Source organism: Aplysia californica, unplaced genomic scaffold, assembly GCF_000002075.1.
Source record: "Aplysia californica isolate F4 #8 unplaced genomic scaffold, AplCal3.0 scaffold00123, whole genome shotgun sequence".
Lineage (NCBI taxonomy): Eukaryota > Metazoa > Mollusca > Gastropoda > Aplysiida > Aplysiidae > Aplysia > Aplysia californica.
The window spans coordinates 1330475-1350997 of record NW_004797393.1 but is presented as its reverse complement, the minus strand read 5'-3'; the positions used below and the strand labels follow the sequence as shown (position 1 = coordinate 1350997).

The 20523-nt window shown below is 43.0% G+C and overlaps 1 protein-coding gene across 1 annotated transcript; it reads right to left on the bottom strand.

Annotated features, from left to right (window-relative positions):
• Positions 1 to 11090: 11090 nt before the first annotated feature.
• On the bottom strand, positions 11091 to 15079 carry LOC101859848. The gene is made up of 3 exons (XM_005096217.3): positions 14974 to 15079; positions 12750 to 12973; positions 11091 to 11592 (listed from the first exon to the last, which is right to left on the bottom strand). Exons 1-3 carry the CDS (start codon positions 14984 to 14986, stop codon positions 11212 to 11214), a joined length of 618 nt encoding a protein of 205 aa, XP_005096274.1. The 5' UTR covers positions 14987 to 15079; the 3' UTR covers positions 11091 to 11211.
• Between the last annotated feature and the right edge of the window lie 5444 nt (positions 15080 to 20523).

Below are 20523 nucleotides of genomic sequence, written 5' to 3'. Positions count from 1 at the left end.
GCACACACACACACACACACACACACACACACACACACGCACACACACACTCGCGCGCGCACACACACACATACATGCAAATAACCGTAAAGTCTCTTAGCGAAAAAAGATATGAATTACTGATTTAATTGTGATTATCTAATGCCCTAAGTTGATAAGAATAAGATGTTTGAACCGAGCAGATGGCAAAGCAGCCAAAGATAATGTTATGCACTCCCCTGCAAATGAATCCAACTCTAGTCTTTCACTTCCCTCACAACGATAAAGAGTCGGACCATTGCACAACAGAAACTACGTAATCTATTGAATGATGTGAAAAAGACTGAATACGACACTTACATACGTTTGAGACAAAGCAAAGGGCACACCGTTAGCTCAGTTGGTTTCCGGATGGATTAAGGAACAGATGGCCCAGGTTCAAATCCCCATCGTGCAACGTGTTTTGGGAAGGATCCTTTCTCAGATAGAAGTTAAATTCGGAGCTACCGCCTCTTATGTAACCGTGCAGTGTTGAAAAGGGCGTAAAACCTATACAATAGCTAAGAGGACACATTAGAATATGAAATGGATAATATAAAAGAAAATGCAAGATATACAAAGTTTTTAAGCATCTTTTTATCCTTTATTCTTTTCTTACAGAAGCATTCGTTTGCGGGCAAGGTTTCTTTCATATACCTCATTGGCTTTCACAAAGGTTCTGATCAGCTACAAAGTAATAACGTCAACCAATCACAAAGTCTGGAGTGGACTGAGGGATGCTGGTGGGCAAACATTCAACCGGTGAGAGCTCTGGGACGTGCTTATTGTAGAAGCTCAACAAGCTGTCGCCACACTCTGACTGGACCTCATTCCCAATACACGATGTTGCATTCTCCCATCTTTCGCACACACTTCGTCGATAGTTAACAATTAGTTTTAACCTTTGATGACCGGGCTGTAGCCAGAAGACAAAGGCGGTCAGAATCTGACAGTTGGCAGCTGTCGGTAATGAATTTGAGTAGACCCTGCTGTTGCGGGAAGCGAGGGGCGAAAAAAGGTTTACATTCGTGCAGATCATTGTATAAGCACGGAATAACCTGCTTTGCCCCCTCCTGCAAAAAAGAAGAAAAAAAAGAACGGAACATGAATCTACGTTTTAAAAAGTCAAGTAAACAATGATATAATAATAAGAACATTATTTTGCACGTCCGTTCAATGACTAGTCATGTGTGTTCGTCTGTGTATGTACGTTTCTTTGTGTGCGAGAGCTTTCGTTTCTCACACCTCTTAGTCTGTTAAGTATGGCACAAATCTAAAGAGATCTAAATTAATGATCGAGAAGTTGAAAATTTTGCCAAGGAACACCTTCTACATAGATGTTTTGCTTTAAGAGTAAGCACACAAAGACAAAAATAAGTTTTTAAACTGATCTGACAAAGCATTCATTAACATGGTTTTGTTCAAAGAGGTATTACATCAAAATTTGCATTTATCAAGCAATTAACGCCTACCTGCATTGGTGCAGAAGTAATGTCATGGGTGTACGAATCTTATTTTCTTGGTTATTTTACCATTCCCGAATACAAAACACTGAAAACAGTTCTCCACTTATTTTTTAAGTTCTTCATTAAGTCTAAATTTCAAGATGAACTAATAAGCTTTCATTTCCCCCACCTTGTCAAGTAAGTTTTTGTTGGGGGTTTTTACAGAAAGATGAGGATCGAGGTCAAAGACTTGGCTTTGCTTGAATGTGGAATCTGACCTTTGTGAATTACACATTAGACAACAGTAACGAAAATTCAAATTGAAACCGCAATTTCCATGTACAAAATGAGAACCAAATCATCCTCAAAAATATTATTGTTGATCCTGTAGGTGTAGTTTGAACCGTTTTACATTTGTGCGCCCATCGTGCTCAACAGCGCAGCGAAGGTTTTATAAAGAGCAAACAGCAGCAACTTAAATATTGCCTAGTCTAAGATACACAATTCAAGTCTATAATGTAATCAGAGAAATAAATGAACAAACCATCAAAGTGCTGTTCGTGCAAATTTCGTCTGTGAGTGTTGCGGCCTGTTTAATCAAGATGTCTGCGATGCGAGGATAACCCAACAAGTATTCCTCAAACATGAGCAGTATATTGCTGTGTTCACAGCCTCTACACTTACTCACGTGTACAAGAGAGTCCAAGGTCGTACAGGCTTGACCACTGGTCAGTGGAACTGCCAAGGTCATCAGGGCGACGAGGTAAGCTGTAGAGTAGGATAACGTCCAGAGTAGGGGGTGGAAGGGGGGAGGAGGTGGAGTGAGTGTCATTGGGGAAGGCTAGGACGAAATAGAACAAGATGGAAGTGATGTTGTAAATAGAGAAATGAATGCAATTTCCAATCTGATTCCTAATCCCTCCCCCCTTTCTCCCCCCCCCCTCTCTCTCTCTCTCTCTCTCTCTCTCTCTCTCTCTCTCTCTCTCTCTCGCTCTCTCTCTCTTTCTCTCTCTCTTTCTCTCTTTCTCTCTCTTTCACTCTCTCTCTCTCTCCCCCTCTCTCTCTCTCTCTCTCTCTCTCTCTCTCTCTCTCTCTCTCTCTCTCTCTCTCTCTCTATCTTTCTCCTTCTCTGTTTGGAGCAAAGGAAACCTGTTTAACTTTGTAAACCGTGGAAAATGAAGAAAATATCGGACTATAAAATTGTTCATTCACCTACTCTTGAATGTTTTCTAAACACTTGTGTTAATCGTTCAATCTCGAGTGTGTGTAGCGACATCACGAGAAGCACAGTGCTAAGAATGTGAAAACTTGCATAGGTTATATTATGCCTCTTGCAACATTGTCAGGTTATCCAAGAGGCAGCATCTCCAAATAGTACGTCTTTCTTTTAAAGGACCGAACCAAATACTAAAAGTCGTGTAAAATTCCTTTCTTAAAGACACAATGTCGGACCCAGCTGAGCCCCGTACCCCCGAACCTGCGGTGGCATGATTATTGACCTGGTAGACTCTCCACTATACAACAAACGCCACAAGATGTGCCTTGTGTGTAACAGGCCAAAGGGTCAAACGCGTAAAAAAGTAAATACAAGTTTTAAAATTGCGACATGTTTCTTTACGTGAGATATCTAGATACAACTAGATTAACACTGAATTCGATTCGTGGCCTCCTATGAACACAAAGAACACAATAATGATTTCTGGAACTTTATGACTCCACAGCTGCTGTTCAGATTGTAAGAATGCACTGTATCGTATCGACCAGTAATTCATCCAGTACACCTATCAAACAAACAGCTGACTAATACTAGTGCATAATTTATAGTAGGACAATAAATGTGGAACGATATGGATGTATTCTATCGACTAATTAACAATCTAATCCATCTACCAAACCACCAGCAGAAGAATGGTAATAATACATAAATCACAGTAAAATGAATTTAAAGGAAGATATAAATACCACGAATGGACAGATAAGCAGAGCAACGAAGTTTCACATTTAGAATATGTCAGATATATTCTATTTTACCTTTTATTGAACATCGTTTATCGGTCAGAAGTCGAGGAAGATCTGGCCTGTGAGTGTCGTGCTGTGAGTATGGAGATAGGCCGAATCACAGAAAATATTTCCAGTATTAACTAGAACTTCAGCTCTCAAAAAAGATTAGCTATTATTTCACTATTAATATGTTTGTCAAAAAAAAAACAAGACAAGAAAAACAAACAAAAGCGACCAACTGCAGAAGAACACAGGGTATTCATTGTCTTATCCATGATCGAACCTAATAAAGTCTTTAACCAAAACTGACGTTAAAGTTGGAAACCATGAGGCTATGCACTGAGGCAGAAAATGTACACGTGGTTGTACTTTGAGGTTTCATTTCCTGTTGGGGCCAGTTTTCTACGGGATTGCCCAAATATCAAACCTGTGATCAAGCAATCGTTCACCTTCGTCCCACCTGTTCTTGAAAGACACTGCTGTAGGCGATAAAACATTTCTGATACCTGCCAGGTACAAAAATGAAAGTACTACTAAATCAGCCTCAACCCCCCCCCCTTCAAATCTAACTACGGAAGTCAGTTAACAAAAGACTCTTTAACACGTATCAAATCTTGTAATCTACTGTAATCTATGTGACTCCGTAGAATGCATAATTTTTTTCACTTGATTTCCGCCTCATTTATGCTAGGTGAAGCTTCCATACAGCTTTTTTTAATTCGGGAGGTTCTTGACGAGAGCCAACGATTCACAGACAAATAGATATCAGTACACTTCCACCAGCGAGGATATGTTGAGGAAAACAAGACAGATCCCAGCCAGAGACGAGGCTAGAAAACTGCGGTGACGATGGATTGGACACACTCTCAGGACGTCAGGCACCTACATAACAAAGAAAATGTTCCTTTGGAATCCAGAGGGTAAAAGATCAAGGGGAAGACCACGTGGAACCTGAAGAAAAATCATAGAAATTGATGCACAGAAAAGTGGGTAGACTTGGAATAACATCAATAGACAAGCCCAGGATAGAGTGGAAAGTGTTTGCCCATATCACAGTGCAGGGTGAGAAGGGCAATGATAATTATGACACTCCGCTCCATTAACCCCCCCCCTCTTTCCTCGGGCCAACCATTACTGCTACTCAGGTTACTCCAAAAAAATGAAAAAAATCCATTGCTGGTTTACGATATCGCCTGTACAATCTATATTAAATTATTGCTTTGCACTTCATGTACACTGTGACCATTACAGATCCCAGATAGTATCTGTTCTTATGCAGATGTACAAAAGATATGTGTCAATATTTTTATATGTCATGATTTTAGCATTCTTTGTCAATCACTCTCTATATCTAATTGAGAAATATAATACCATAAGCAGACACCACCTGCCCCAGGTTTTCTCATCAATTCACATCACTGGTGAATGTCATTGCCATGCAACAGTGACGTCTCTCAGCGAAAACAGAAATGAATCAGTCGTTTAATTGTATGTTACATCTCCATGAATATGAACGGGATGATTTAACAGAGTATTCGCTTTTTGAGTTTTTCAGTTAGGTTAAACGTATTGTACGCGGGTGATTGGCGGGTGTTATGGTGTAGTAAGCTCCTTCTTTCCTGTCAAACAAACATCTATCGTCTTGATCTCTCTTCCTTCTTTTTTGCATTTGTTACTCTTTTGTATCTCCTCTAATCTTCAGCACTTATAACGACATTTTAGTGTTGCAACTGCTGTAAAACTCTTACTAAAACCTGGGGCAGGGCATCCGAGCAGATGACAAAGCGGCAAGGGGGCTCTCGTGGCGAGAGGTTAAGGTGTTCGCCTCTCATTAAAAAGTTCCGGGGTTCGAATCCAGGTAGCGACGGAAAAAAATTTCTTTTTCTAATTTTCCCCTTTCATATCCTTTCCTGCTCCCTAACAATGTTCAGTCGTTTTCTTTTGTCTCCACTTTCTGCCCTCACCCCCTCGCCTCCTTTGCCCCTTCCTCTTGGCTCCTGGCTCTTTCTGCAGCTTTTCTACTGCTTCTCCTTGACTCCCTCTTACTACTGTCTTTCAGCCACACCCCTGATCTATGGTAGATAAGATCTACACCTAGCCTTCTCGGACAAGGGCGAAAAATCTCGGAGGTCTTGTGTGCAAGTTGGGCACGTTCAAGATCCGTTGGTGGTCCAAAATCGATAAAGCTTAGGCTTCGACCGCCACCCGGGCAAAATTCAAATTTCCCTACCAACTGGAAATGTTTGGTGTGTCCCGCGCACTCGGATGACCTTATACAGTTGCTAGCCCCGTAAAACACTTACCAAAAAAAAGTGGCAAGTTATTCTGCGCTGTCTGCACAGGAATCGAACTCTCGTCTTTCACACTCAACGAGAATTAGTCTAACCATTGCACAGCAGAAGGTCATCAGGGCGACGAGGTAAGCTGTAGAGTAGGATAACGTCCAGAGTAGGGGGTGGAAGGGGGGGGGTGGAGTGATGACAAGCTGGACTACGGAGGAGATGGCCCGGGTTCGATTCCCCAACGAGGAGCTTGAGTTTTTGGGGTGAGTTTTCAGGCTCTACGCCTATTTGGCTTAGACCTATCTTAGATCTGCATTAAATTCAGAGGTCCAGGCCTCCAAAATAAATGCATGATGTTGACGGGGCGTTAATGTTATACACAGGGGCGGTTCGTTAACTGGGCAAGACTGGCGAAACCGTTCACTTTTAGTCAGCGGCAGTGGACAACACGCCCCTGCAGGTGGGGGGGGGGGGCGTAGTTTTACTAGAGGAAAAAATACACCTGCCGTGGTACTGCGTGTCGTAAGAGGCGACTTAAGGTGCATAAGTCTGGCCACCCGAAAAGTGGCAGTTTGCCGAGGGCCAACTACCCGACCCAGTAAAAAAGGAAAGTTATAGAAACACGAACAAACATGCCTTATAATTTTTCCATTTTGGGAGACGGAGGAGCTTCTGCATCAGCAGGAACAATGAAGGACAGCGGACAAAGCCGAAAGGACTCCTCTGTTCCGAACCTTCTCTGTCGAACAAGTCTCTCCGGATTGCGTCGTGGAATGTTCACACCATATATGAAGCATGAAAGAGTTCTCAAGTGACACCAGAGATGAAAAGATACAGGCTGCACATACTAGGAGTCAGCGAAACCCACTGGATACAGTCTGGACAGAAGCAGCTCAGCTCGGGGGAACAAATATTATATTCTGGGAGGGAAGACAAGCACCATGCAGAGGGAGTTGGAATTATTTTGAGTAAGTATGCGCAGAAGTCACTTAGAGGATGGGAACCACAGGGGGAGAGGATCATCATGGCTTCTTTCACTACCAGAAGTAAGAGCATCAACATGAACATAGTACAGATCTACGCCCCAACAAATGATGCTTCGGATGATGACAATGATGCTTTTTACAGCCGGCTCCAGGGGGTCATCGACAAACTGCCAAAGAAAGATGTTAACATCATAATGGGAGATGCTAATGTCAAGATTGGTCAGGACAACGTAGGTTACGAGGGAATCATGGGACAACATGGCCTGGGACAAATGAATGACAACGGTGAGCGATTTGCAAATCTCTGTGCTTTCAAGAGTCTTGTCATTGGAGGCTTTATTTTTCCCCATAAGAGGATCCACAAGGCTACTTGGGTATCACCGGATGGGGTGACAAAGAACAAGATCGATCATTTTAGTATCTCTCGTAGGTTCAGGCGTTCACTGAAAGATGTCAAAGTACAGAGCGGGGCAGACGTTGGATCGGATCATCATCTGCTGTTAGCAAAACTCAAGCTTCGTCCCAAAAAGCATGGAACCAGAACAGGAACAAAAAGAATGAAGTTCCAAGTAAGTCTGTTAGGGACACAAGAAACAGGAGTTTCAACTGTAGTTGAGGAACAGATTTCAACCCTTGGCGGATCTTGGTGAGAAAGACAGGGAGGTGGATAAACACTGGAACAAGGTCAAAGAAGTCTTTATATCAACCTGTCAAGAAGTACTCGGTGTGAAGAAATGGGAGCACAAGGAATGGATCAGCCAACACTCATTGGATTTAATTAAGATAAGAAGCTGAAGGCAGAAGCGAATGCAAGTAGAACAAGAGGGTCAAGAGCGGATGCATTGGAGAAGTACAGGACAACAGCTAAAGATTCCAAGAAATCACTAAGAAAGGACAAGGAGGAATTCATGAACAGGCTGGCTGAGAAGGCAGAGGAAGGAGCGGTAGGAGGACACATGCGAATTCTTTACCAAACCACGAGGACACTTTCTGGAAAATACAGGAAACCTGAAGTACCAGTAAAGGACCCAGAGGGGAAAACCATTTTTGGAAAGGAAGCTCAGTCCAAACGATGGGTAGAGCATTTCAACAGTCTCCTGAACAGACCACCACCGAGTAACCCACCAAACATCCTGCCAGCAAGAAATGAGTTACAAATCTGCTGTGATGCTCCTCCAAAACAAGATATTCTTGATGCCATTAAGAAGCTGAACAAAGGTAAAGTGGCCAGTCCTGACCAGATTCCACATGAAACCCTAAAAGCAGATGCCAATGTGACGGCAGACATCCTCCTCTCACTGTTTTCCAGGATCGGGAATGAGAGCAAGTTCCCAAAGGATTGGAAAGAAGGACACCTCGTGAAGCTTCCAAAAAAGGGGATCTCAGCAACTGCAGCAACTACAGAGGGATCACTCTTCTCTCAATACCAGGTAAGGTCTTCAATAGAATCATTCTGGAGAGAATCAAGACAGCAACGGATCCAAGACTACGGGATGAACAGGCTGGTTTTCGGAAAAATCGCTCAACCACCGACCAGATTGCCACGCTGGGGATTATTGTGGAACAGTCCCTGGAGTGAAACTCCCATCTGATCGTCAACTTCCTTGACTATGAGAAGGCTTTTGACAGTATAGACCGGGCAACACTATGGAAGATATTGCGACACCACGGAATCCCACAGAAGTTGGTGAATCTCATCAAAAGCATGTACGAAGAGACAAGTTGCAGGGTTGAACATAATGGCCAGCTCACTGACAGCTTTGACATCAAGACTGGTGTGACACAGGGATGTTTATTATCAGCGTTCCTCTTCATATTGGCAGTCGACTGGCTGATGAAGGAAACCACCAGAGGACACAGAAACGGTGTACAGTGGACCCCATGGACACAGTTGGACGATCTGGACTTTGCAGATGACTTGGCGCTTCTGGCACACACTCAGGAACAGATGCAAGCTAAGACAAAAAATTCTAACAGCCTATCAGAGTCTGTTGGATTGAGGATCCACCCCGGAAAGTCGAAAGTCCTAAGGATAGATGCACCGCGAAAGGAGCAGGTCACAGTACAAGAAAACGCACTAACTAGAAGACGTCGAATCCTTCTGCCATCTTGGGAGTATAATTGACAGAAAGGGAGGTCCCGGCGCTGAAATAAAGTCCCGCATTGGAAAGGCACAAGCTGCATGTATTTTTTTAGCAGGATTTGGAGGACCTGGGATAGCTCATTACGAACAAAGCTTAGAATTTTCAACTCAAATGTGAAGTCAGTCTTGTTGTATGGATGTGAGACGTGGAACGCATCCCATACGTGCATAAAGAGGATTCAGGTTTTCTTGAACAAGTGTCTGACGAGGCTGCTGAGGATCAAATGGACAGACAGGATCACCAACGAGGAAGTATTAAGAAGAACCAGACAGAGCCTGGTCAGAGATGAGGTGGGAAGAAGACGTTGGCGATGGATTGGACACACTCTCAGGAAGTCAAGCAGCTGCATAACAAGAAAAGTGTTAGATTGGAACCCACAGGGTAAAAGATCAAGGGAACCTCGTGGAACCTGGAGAAGAGTCACAGAAATGGATGTACAGAAAAGTGGGAAGACGTGGAGTGACATCAAGAGACTAGCCCAGGATAGGGAAAGGTGGAGAGTGTTTGTCCGTGGCCTATATCCTGACCCAGGTTGAGAAAGGCAATGATGATGATGAATGGACAACAGGGTGGCTGCTGATAATAGTAATAGCTCTTATTATTCAGTTTCAGGTAAATCCAAATCTATATTTATCAACATTCAATAAGCACTTTCCCTATAAAAAAAATATATACTCAAAGAGACAACAGGGCTTGCGGACGTGTTGTCGCACCACAGAAACTCGTTCCTAAATCTCAGTTTATCTCGCTGGCTCACAACGTTGTTGTCACCAGCTGTTCTCACGATGCACGCCTTCATATCACGTACTCAGCGGTGACGTCACCCAGCTCGGCGAACTGAGCAATTGCCCTCAGAGTGGAAAGAGCCCGCGGGAAGATCACCTTTCTTACCAATTTGCCTCTTCTGGAATTTACAAAGGACAAGACTGTCCTGAAAGGTACATCTTATAATTTCACCAGTAACATTCATCATCAAACATGTCTATAGTCACCGTCAGTTAACTCATGCATGTACGGTTATGATGGCTCAAACCGTTATCGTTAAATGAATTTTGAGACATCCATGGTTCTGTTTGGTGTTCTGTTCCCCGATTACTTCCTGCTACTACCTTACCCGGCCCCAGAAAGTATAGACAGGCGAGTTGGTGGTTTGGCCAGTCATTGTACATATAGCAGAAATTTTAACGGAGGTGAGAGTTGAGGTCTGACTAGCGAAAGACACTTAGCTGTCAGTCTGGACCCCACCGCCTCTCCCCTTCCCCCTTTCCCCCTTTTCCCCCCTTCTCTGTTCTCATCCCAGCCCGATTCTGTGTTCTAAAATTAGTATTTATTGACATGGTTTCTCGCTTAAAACAGTGTACTGAGAAATGCGATTGCAAATTGTTGTGTGCTTGCTTTATTTAATGCATATGTGTTAAGTGTATTGTAGGCCTATTGTTTCGAATTCTACGTAGAGTTGGTCTGCTTAGGACAGCGTTGGTAAAGTGGTATCAATTTGGTTCATTGTTTCTACGGACTACTATAGATCAACTCGTTAACATTAACCTTATGTACATAAGAATTTTTAGTGGAGGGGGGACTATGTTTCCAAGGGCTCTATGTGCGTTTGATTGTGTTTGTGTGTGTATGCGTGTGTCTGTGTGTGTGTGTGTGTGTGTGTGTGTGTGTGTGTGTGTGTGTGTGTGTGTGTGTTGTTGTTGTTGTTGTTGTTGTTTGTGAAAAAGGGGGGCAAAGAAACAGGTGTAAGATATGTCTCTGTGTGTATTATGTGTGAGGGAGGACGGCCGGGGAGGGAGGGGTGAGAGGAAGACCAAGGGGGTTGGAGGCTGAGGTAGGGTGGGGGTTGGGGGGATCAATAATTTTGAATGATAGCCGGTCAGTTTCACAACCACGAGCCGCTCCAGGTTATACAATGACTAAAAAGACAAAGTGGAGTAAGAAGTGGGTTTTTGTAAAAGTAAAGTTTTTCTCGCATCCGAAACGGACATTGGGGAATGCCTTTTTAGTGAGACAAATTCCTGGGCCTGAGGTGTATTGTGATAGGGTGGCCAGTTCCTTTCCACGCCACCTTTACTTCCCCAACTCGAAGTCAGGTACCCATTACTGCTGGAACAGAGGCTCGAACCCGGACTTTCCGCTTCGGAGACGAGCGCACTAATCCCTCCACCATCGCACCCTCCAGACATGGATAAAACAGAAAAACACGCCAAGTTCTCATATTTTCTATTTGTCTTTTATTCTTTTCTTGGAGAAGCTTTCGTTCGCCGACAAGGTATCTCATATACCCAACTGGCTTTAACGGAGGTTGTCATCAGTTACATACAAAGTAATAACGTCAACCAATCACAAAATCTGGAGTGGACTGGGGGCTGCTGGTGGGCAAGCATTTAACTGGTGAGAGCTCTGGGATGTGCTTATTGTAGAAGCTCAACAAGCTGTCGCCACACTCTGACTGGACCTCCTTCCCGATACACGATGTTGCATTCCCCCATCTTTCGCACTCGTCTTCGTAACCGTATATGTTGTTGTCACAATTCTGCTTAACTTTGGAAGACCGCGCTGCAGCGAGAAAACATAAGCGATCAGAATCTGACAGCTGGCAGCTATCGCTGATGAAGTTGAGAAGACCCTGTTGTCGAGGGAATGTGTCGGAATAAAAACTCCAACACTGGTCCAACTCGGCGTACAGGCACGGAATAGCCAATTTCGCCCCCTCCTGCAAAAAAACAAAAACAAAAAGAAAACTGAACATGAATCGAGGTTATTAAAAAAATCAGACTTTACTTAAATAATACAGCAAATAACATTATTTCGTTTTTTCGATTCAGTGACTATAAAAGGCCTTTTGAATAGTAAAATTCGGCCACCACAAATCGAGATAGATATATATATAGGTATATATGTAATATAATATATATAGTAATAAGAGAGAGAAATATAGATATATATATATATATAAAGAGAGAGAGAGAGAGAAGAGAGAGAGAGAGAGAGAGAGAGAGAGAGAGAGAGAGAGAGAAAGAGAGGAGGGTGGAGAGAAAGAGAGAGTGTGTACAAGTGCATGTACATGTATGTATTGACAATGCCGCAGCAAATTTCTCGTTGTGGCGATCAACAAAATGTTATCTTATCTTATCGTATCTTATGCATTATTCTCCAATCAGTTCTTCCTACTAGTGTAGTATGACAATGTAACGAGAAGGGGAAAACATGGGCCAAGCGGAACTGGTCCCATCAGTGCTTTAACTTTGAAAGTCGCATCATCCCCGAATACAAAACGCAGAAAACTGTTCTTCATTTTTACATTAAGTTCTCCTTTAAGTTTACATTTCAAGATGAACAAATTAGACTTTCATTTCCCCCACATTGGCGAGTAAGCTTCATTGATAAAAAGGGTAAGGACCGCGATCAAGGACTTGGTATTGTTTGATAGCAAGTGTTTTACAGTCTCATCGATATGATTTATATTATTTAGGAGGTGAGCTACTAAGACTATGCTTGTCAAGGCCAACCTGAGCTGACAAGAGACACAATGTGCCAGCAGACAGATGCAGACACTCAATAAGAAAAAAAAATCCTCATATGAGAATCGAACTCACTTTTTCTGCATGTAAGTAAGGTGCCTAACCGGTTCACCACAGATGTCAGGTTTTTTAAATTCTTGCTAAGATCAAATTAAGGGCAAAGATGGAATGGTTGCGGGTGCACCAGAATATAGCGAGACGTGTTTTACACATAATTTGTGCACACATCGTGCCCACCAGCGCAGCGGAGATTTTATGAAGAGCAAACAGCAGCAGCAGCCTCGACATTGCCCAGTCTAAGATACATAATTCAAGTTTGTGATGTAAACAGAGAAATACATGAACAAACCATCAAAGTGCTGTTAGTGCAAATTTCGTCCGGGAGTGTTGCAGCCTGGTCAACCAAGACCTCTTCTATTCTAGCATAACCGGACAAGTAGTTCTCAAAAAAGGGCAGTACATTGCTGTGTTCACAGCCTGTACACTTGCTCACTCGTACAAGAGATCGTAATGACGTACATAGTTGACCACTGACCAGTGGAACAGCCAAGGTAACCAGGGCGGCGAGGAATACTGTTGAGTAAAATAGAGATGAAAAAATGAGTGGGAAAGGGTGGGGGGGGGGGAGTGAGAGCGAGTATGATTGGGGAACGATAGGGTAAAATTAATAGAGAAATAGATAAAAGTGAGGCTGAAAGTAAAGAAATGAATTCATTCTTCTCCTCACAAGACAGATCCTGCTTAACAAAATAAATTGTAGGAAAATACAATATTTTGGTCACTTAACGATGTCAAACCATTGTGAACGATGGTGCTTGACTTGGAGGAAGAATGGGAAGAGGTGGCTGGAGAGCCAGAGGGGGACAAAGAATAACATGGATGGACAACATTAAAACATGGACTGGCCTCGGTATAGCAGAAGGACGGAGACCGTGAAGGATGGAGGGGTATTACACGTCAACTTCTGAGAGATGACACTTCCAGGTTATTCAAGGTATGCAACCTCTCTCTCTCTCTCTCTCTCTCTCTCTCTCTCTCTCTCTCTCTCTCTCTCTTTCTCTCTCTCTCTCTCTCTCACACACACACACACGCACACACACACACACGCACACTCTCTCTCTCACTCTCTCTCTCTTTCTCTCTCTCTCCCTCTCTCTCTTTCTCTCTCTCTCTCTCTCTCTCTCTCTCTCTCTCTCACTTTATATTTCTCTCGTTATCTACCGAGGAAAATGAAGAAAATACTGGACTGTAGAAATGTTCATTCGCCTGCCCTTCAACTTCAACTTGTTCACAAATTTTCCAATCATGTCTGTGTATGACGACACCAAAAGAAGTACCCTGCCAAAGATGTACAAACCTGTATAGGTTTTTCAGCCACTGGACTACAAACACCACTATAATAATTGTGTACCTCTCCTGCCCACCCAGCAGTAATGGGTACGGTACCTGACTTCGAGTTGGGGGGGTAAAGGCGGCGTGGAAAGGAACTGGCCACCCTACCACAATATGTCAAAGGCCCAGGAGGTTGTCTCACTAACAAGGCAATCCCCAATGTCTGGATCGGATGCGGAAACAATGTTGTTGTTTTTTTACCTTGTGTACAGGTCAAAGGGTCAAAGTGTAAATTGTTAAATACAACTTTCGAAATGGCAACATTTCGCTTTTAGTGAAAAATGTGTATACAGCAGTACTATACGCTGTATTCGATATTCGTGACCCGTTACCCACAAAATAATAACTTTTTGAATTATACGCTGTGGCTCTTTGCTGCTACTCAGATGGTAAGAATGAAATGCATCTTATCGACTCTCTCTCTCTCTCTCTCCCTTTCTCTCTCTCTCTCTCTCTCTCTCTCTCTCTCTTTATTTCTCTCTCTTTGTGTCTCTCTCCCTCCCCCCCCCCTCTCTCTCTCTCTTTCTCTCAGTGGAGCATATTCCATCAATAACATTTCTCAAGCGAAGTCTGTCCTGTGCATCCCTTTCTAGCTGCTTTCATGATGTCCCCACCTTTTCCATTTCCGCTTGTACCGGTCGTCTATATGTCTTTTTTGGTCTTCCTTTCTTACGTTTTCCTTATGGATTCCACGTCAAAGCCTGTATCTTATCGACTACTACTAGTGCATAAATCAGAGCAGGACAATGAGTGTATAAAGTTATGAATGTGTCTTATCGAATAGTTAATCGTCCAATCCATCCACCAAACACCCAACCAAGAAATAATAATAATAATAATAATAATAATAATAATAATAATAATAATAATAATAATAATAATAATAATAAAAATAAAAATAATAATAATACGTATATCAAAATGAGTGTGTAAAGAAAGATATGTATGTGATGAAAGGAGAATAATAATACTAGCATTTATGCTGCGCATTTCCATTTTCTACAAAACATGCTTAACGTGCATTACATTCCTAAAGATGTCACTATTTAAAAATTAATGGACATAATCATGTGTGCGTAAAACATAATATTATATACATATGTATATCATTATGTATTTTAAAAATATATAAACAGAGCAACTATTTTAGGCATATAAACATCGAATATGTTTTATTTTACCTTTCATTGACATTGTTTATCTGTCAAAAGTCGTGGAAGATCTGACCTGTTCGTCTCTGCCCAGGGTGCGGAGATATTATGCCGAATCACAGAAGTCAAACTCGTTTCATTTGTTTTATACTCGTTGTGTCGGTTTTAACACTATCTACCAGGCTGGGATGGCCCATGGAAAAACCTCCAGATGTTGCGAAATACTCTGACCGTAGCTTGAGAATTCCCTAGTTTGTTTTGTTTGTTGTTGTTTTTTTCTCTTTAGTTAAACAAAAAAGATAAGGAAAAAAACTGAAAGCCAAGCAGTATTTCAACACCAGCTAAACGTATTCTTAATTACCTTGAATATTATCTTAGGGTGTATGTTGTTGTTTTTTTCATCTCTCTCAAAGGTCGTAACCGGAAGCTATCTATGACCAAAAAAGAGCAGTAAAGCTCAAAAGTAAAAACAATAAAATGAGATACAAATATTTTTATATTTGCTTTTTGCAAATTTGAAATGCTTACTGTATTTGCAAGAAACTGAACTGCTCTCAAAGAGATTAGATATCAGTGGTTGAGGGTCAGGAGACCCAGGGGGGTAATGACGGAAAGGTGTTTGGGCAGTGAGACACACTAGCTGTCTCCCCTTAAATACCTCCAAACATAGCTGTACATGTATTTATTTATACTTGAACAATGAAAAGGGCGGGCCTTGTCTGGAAGTCTCCTGGTATACAACTCTTACCTCAAGACTGTCGTGTGTGAGCGAAGAGCCACATCCTTCTCGAGGTGACCCTGTTAACCTAGACCTGGCGGTCCAGGAACAGAACATAATGGAACTAGGGGAGACAACCTCGATAATAAACCTCTAGTCTAAGGTTGGCGAGCCGTGACACTTTGTGATGAAGGGATAGAAGTCATGAGCGCTGTAACTTTAACGATGTCTGGTATGCAGGCTCTACCGGGCTAACGGGTTTATTTCCTGCAAACGTGCGAAACTACTATGGTTTTAATTGAAAACAATCTTTTGTCTATCATATATCTTTGTATAAGCATTTTTTATTGTCTGAAAGAATGTTGCTGTCAAAAAGTGCGCACCTGATGAATTTGTATGGTGTTAGTATGAATGCGTTTTTAATCTCCTATGTAGGCCTACGCCTTGGGCCCATGCTGTGGGGAAAGGAGGGATACAAATGCTCTTATTACTATTTACAATCTACAGGGTTCTCGCAGGAGCGACGGTGGACGTGCTCCTTGCTGGAGATCCTTTGCGGAGTCCACATCAGGTAGGACAAGTAAGAGAGGCAGAAGAGGTGGTAGACACATGAAAAGGCGAGCTGGCATCAGACGGAAGCAGTGGAAAGTTGAAAGACTGGCCAAAGAAAATGTGCAAATCTTATATTATAATTGTGCAAGTATTGAGCAACGCGGTGTGGTGGCAGAGCGGTTGACATATACAGCGGATGTGGTGTGCATACAAAAAACTAGACTTGGGGAACTGAAAATGTTTAAACCAGCAGGATACACGGCATTCTATAACAGAACAGGACACGGCCGGGTAACCCTTGTGAAGAACAACATTGAGAACAGGGAAGTCAGTAGGGGTTGTTTGGAGTCTGAGAATCTTCACTTGCTCGCTGTGGAACTCACAAACCAGCCAGTACAGAATGCCATAAATGTTTAAGCTCGTAATGGATCTCTGGATGAAAAGTGATTAGGGAAGTTGGAAAACATTTGACAGACACTCTCTGGTCAGACTTTATTTTGTGGAGATTTCAATGCCCGAGGTATGCTATGGGGTAATATCAAGGACAACGCACAGGGAGTTGATTTGTAAAATGCTCTAGACTCGTGTGATCTAGCTATAGTAAATGATGGGAGAATGACCCGCATGGTACAGAGGGAAAATGATACAGACAGTTTTTTCGACTTCGCTTTAGTTTCTGTGCAGATGGCAGCTTAAATATGGATGGGACGTTTTGAGCAGTCACGGAAGCGACCATCTTCCTTGCCGAGTCTATGTCAGAAAGACTCTTGAGAAATGTGACCCAAAGACGAAGAGACCATTTAGATACACGCTTTTAGAGACTGACCCTATCACCATGCTGCGCAAGAAAACTAAAGAGAAAAGTCAATGCATAAGAAAGAACGAGACCAAACCCCCATGGTGGAATGAGGAAACACAGGAGCGCTAGGTTATTGAAAGGAAAGCACTTAGAGCGGCTCAAGGGAATCGAATAAATCCAGAACTCCAAGAAGTTGCAAAAAAGGCATCAAAGACTTTTAAAGAAACAGCAGAGCGGGAGAGAAACAAGAAATGGGAAGACTTCTGCCAGAATATTACAGGTGACAGGTCCCTACAAAGTTTTGGAGGTTTCACAGGGCAATGAACAACAGGTAGTCAAGAACATGACTTCTTGATGTTCAGACAGAGGACGGTACTTGGGTTAGATCGGAAGAGGAGAAAGGGCGGACTCTTTTGAACAGATACCTCCGGCAAACAAATCAGAACAATGAGGACGAAAGAACGAGCATTTTAAGGGATGTAGAAGGAAGATACTGGGAAGGAGAGGAAGAGTTAAAAATCACATTGGAGACCATCCGAAAGATTGTTAAGACGGCACCTGACACAGCACCAAACCCAGACGGGGTGCGTTATTCCCACATCAAGGACCTGGATGACAGCAAGTTGGAGAGAAGCCTCGCAAACATCATATATAATAGTAACACAAGATTGGCTGGACAAAACCAGGGAAGGACCCCTCAAGAATTGAATCCTACAGGATTATCACAATGCAAAACACGGTGGGGAAACTAATGGAAACAATGGTATCAAGATGGCTGTCCAATTTCTTGGAACGCAACAATCTGATACCTGTGGAACTTGGCAGCTACCTCGCTGGTAAGGAAACCTCGAGGAATTCGGTAATTTTGGCCTCCGACATTTTTGGTCGGTTTTGATGGTTTTGGGGAGGAAAAAGAGACTCTAGTCGCCGCAATATATCTAGGAGATGCATATAACCGGGTGCCCTTTAGCCTAATCATGCGAACTTTGATAAATATGAAAATCGACTCTGATTGGTGATCTGGGTAGGAAATGCCTTGTTAAAAAGAAAGGTTTCCTTGCACCTCAGAAGCTGGGCTTCTGAACCTATTACCATAACCCCAGGACTGCCACGGGGATCGGCCCTGTCACCGTCTTGTTCAATATATACACCATCGGTCTTACAGCAAATCAATTGGAGGGACCTAGCCGTACGCTAAGCTTTGCAGATCATGTATTGGTATATAGGCAGGGGAGAGATCGGAAGCTGGTAGCAAGGAGCATGCAGAATGAATATTGGACCGAATTGGTGAATGGTGCGAACAGAACAATAGAAAACCTAATCCAGCGAAGGCAGGGGTACTTTGGACCAGTCTCAACAACAGGGCAGTTAAGGCTATCATGCCTACTGTTAATATACAGGGTACGCAGATGGAAAGGCAAGAGAAATTGAAGTACCTGAGCATTACCTTTGACCGCATTCTCTCGGCAAAAGACCATGAGACTAACATTATCACCAGAGCAAGGAAAGGACTAGTTGGACTGAGAGTGATGACTGCATCGCGCCCTTATGATCATGCTTCAAGCGGTTGCACTGTCTGTAGTGGACTATGGCCTTGGTATGCTCACCCTATCCAAGACCCAGCTATAACGCTACAAAGTCATTCAAAATGAAGGAATGAGAACTGCTCTGGGATGCACAGCAGCATCAGCGATGAGATATCAGCTGGACCTGCCAACCTTAACCCACCGACACAAGCTAGCACAAGTCAAGGCCTACGTATTAGTAACAGCGGACGAACATCACCTACTACATCCCAAAATATGAAACCTGGTACGCCAAAGATTAAAAAGAGGATCTTCATGGGTGGTGCAGGCAGAGTGAATTTTCGATATGTGTTGTGAAATCGAGGACATAGGAAGAGGTTATTATGGATGAGGCTGGAGAAAGACATGTGCAACTTCATGAAGGTGATAGCTACGCTAGGTCGAGAGTGTCGCGAGTGGCCAACAAATGCAACTAATGCGGAAATTGTGACCATCCTTGAGGTAAATTCAGTGATGGGTGATGTTGTCGTCTTCCCCAACGGATCAGTGAGGCGTGGCCAGAAATCTGGGTGGGCTTTCTCGGGTTGACGGGAAGATAATTGAAGAACAGTCTGGAGCCTACGAGTGTACTACATCGAGCATGGCAATGGAGGTTAAGGCAATAACAGAGGAGCAGGAATGGATCAGTATGGAAGCGTATAAACAAGCCCTGTTCGTCACAGATTTGATGAGCAGCCTAGACAAAATCAGGAGTGGGTGGCTCTACAGTGACTTGAGAGCTTCCTTTGCAAATAGCCACCTCCTAAGGATTACATGGGTGATCTGCCCTGGTCACGTCGGGGTGCATGGAAATGAGCATGCTGATGAACTTGCCGGCAATGGGGCACCAAATTGCCAAATCATGCTCGACCCACCAATGGTGATCGCCAGATGCAAGGAGAGCCTTAACGACCAAGAGGAGACAGACTCCCACACACTCAGCACAATAAAAGAAAAGAGTGTGCGTGGCACAGGGAAAACAGTTTGCTCCGAGCAGTGGTCAGCGTGTCTCAAACCAGCTCCTCATGGAGACAATTAGCAGGAAGACCCTGGTTGGAGGCTGAAAAGAGAGATGATCAGATATGGACATGTGCCGCCTGCTATGATTCTAGCTCAGGATCCAAATAATTCCAAGATTACATATCAATATGTTTCTCAAAAACATAAAACGAGAAAGAAAAAAAAACAGAAGCAACCCACGCCCTCCCCTGCCAAGGTTTGACCTTGCCTGAAAAGCCAAGGGCTTTTGGTTTGCTACGTTATCTGTGGCCAGTGGGGCTGATAAGTAGAGCGTCTCGGTTGGTTAAGCAGCTGGAACAATTGTCATCATCCTCTTCATCCAGTGCCAGATCTGCGACAGACATCGGCGATCATGTTTCTCCATTCTTGCCTTTGCTCGGATGCTCTTAAAAAGTTTACGTTTCCCTGATCTTTCCACGTTACCCATTTGCTTAGGTTCCCTAAGCAGGTTGCTCTGGACCTACCCCTGCCTCGTTTGTCTTCAATTTTGCCAGTGAGAGCTAGATGTTCAAGACCTTTATGTCTGTTCAGGTGTTCCAAAAACAGCATTTGTCGTTTACTGATTTTTTAAACTTCATTAAGCACTACCTCATTTGATTTCTTTTCCTTCCACGATATTCTCAGCAGTCTCCTAAGGAACCACATTTCTGATTCTTCAATGTTATTTTCATTGTCATGTTTGTGGGGGGTTTTCTTTCTCTGTGGTGTATTTTAGGATGCGCTTGCTACGCCCACTTTGCTTCGATAAAAGTCGGTCAGTGGAAAACAATATACGATTTTTCGTCCAATTGCTGAATAACACACAGTGTATTTATTACATTATCTACGGTCGAACCGAATAAAATCTTTGCCTTAGGTCAAAACTGATCGTTAAAAGTCGAAACCATGAGGTCACAAATTGAGACAGAAAATACACATATATATAT

What these genes read in the sequence shown, in the direction of transcription:
- LOC101859848 (XM_005096217.3), bottom strand. An exon ending in GCACTAACAGCACTTTGATG is followed by an intron (nt 11,593 to 12,749) that starts GTTTGTTCATGT and finishes GTTTTTTTGCAG; the next exon opens with GAGGGGGCGAAATTGGCTAT.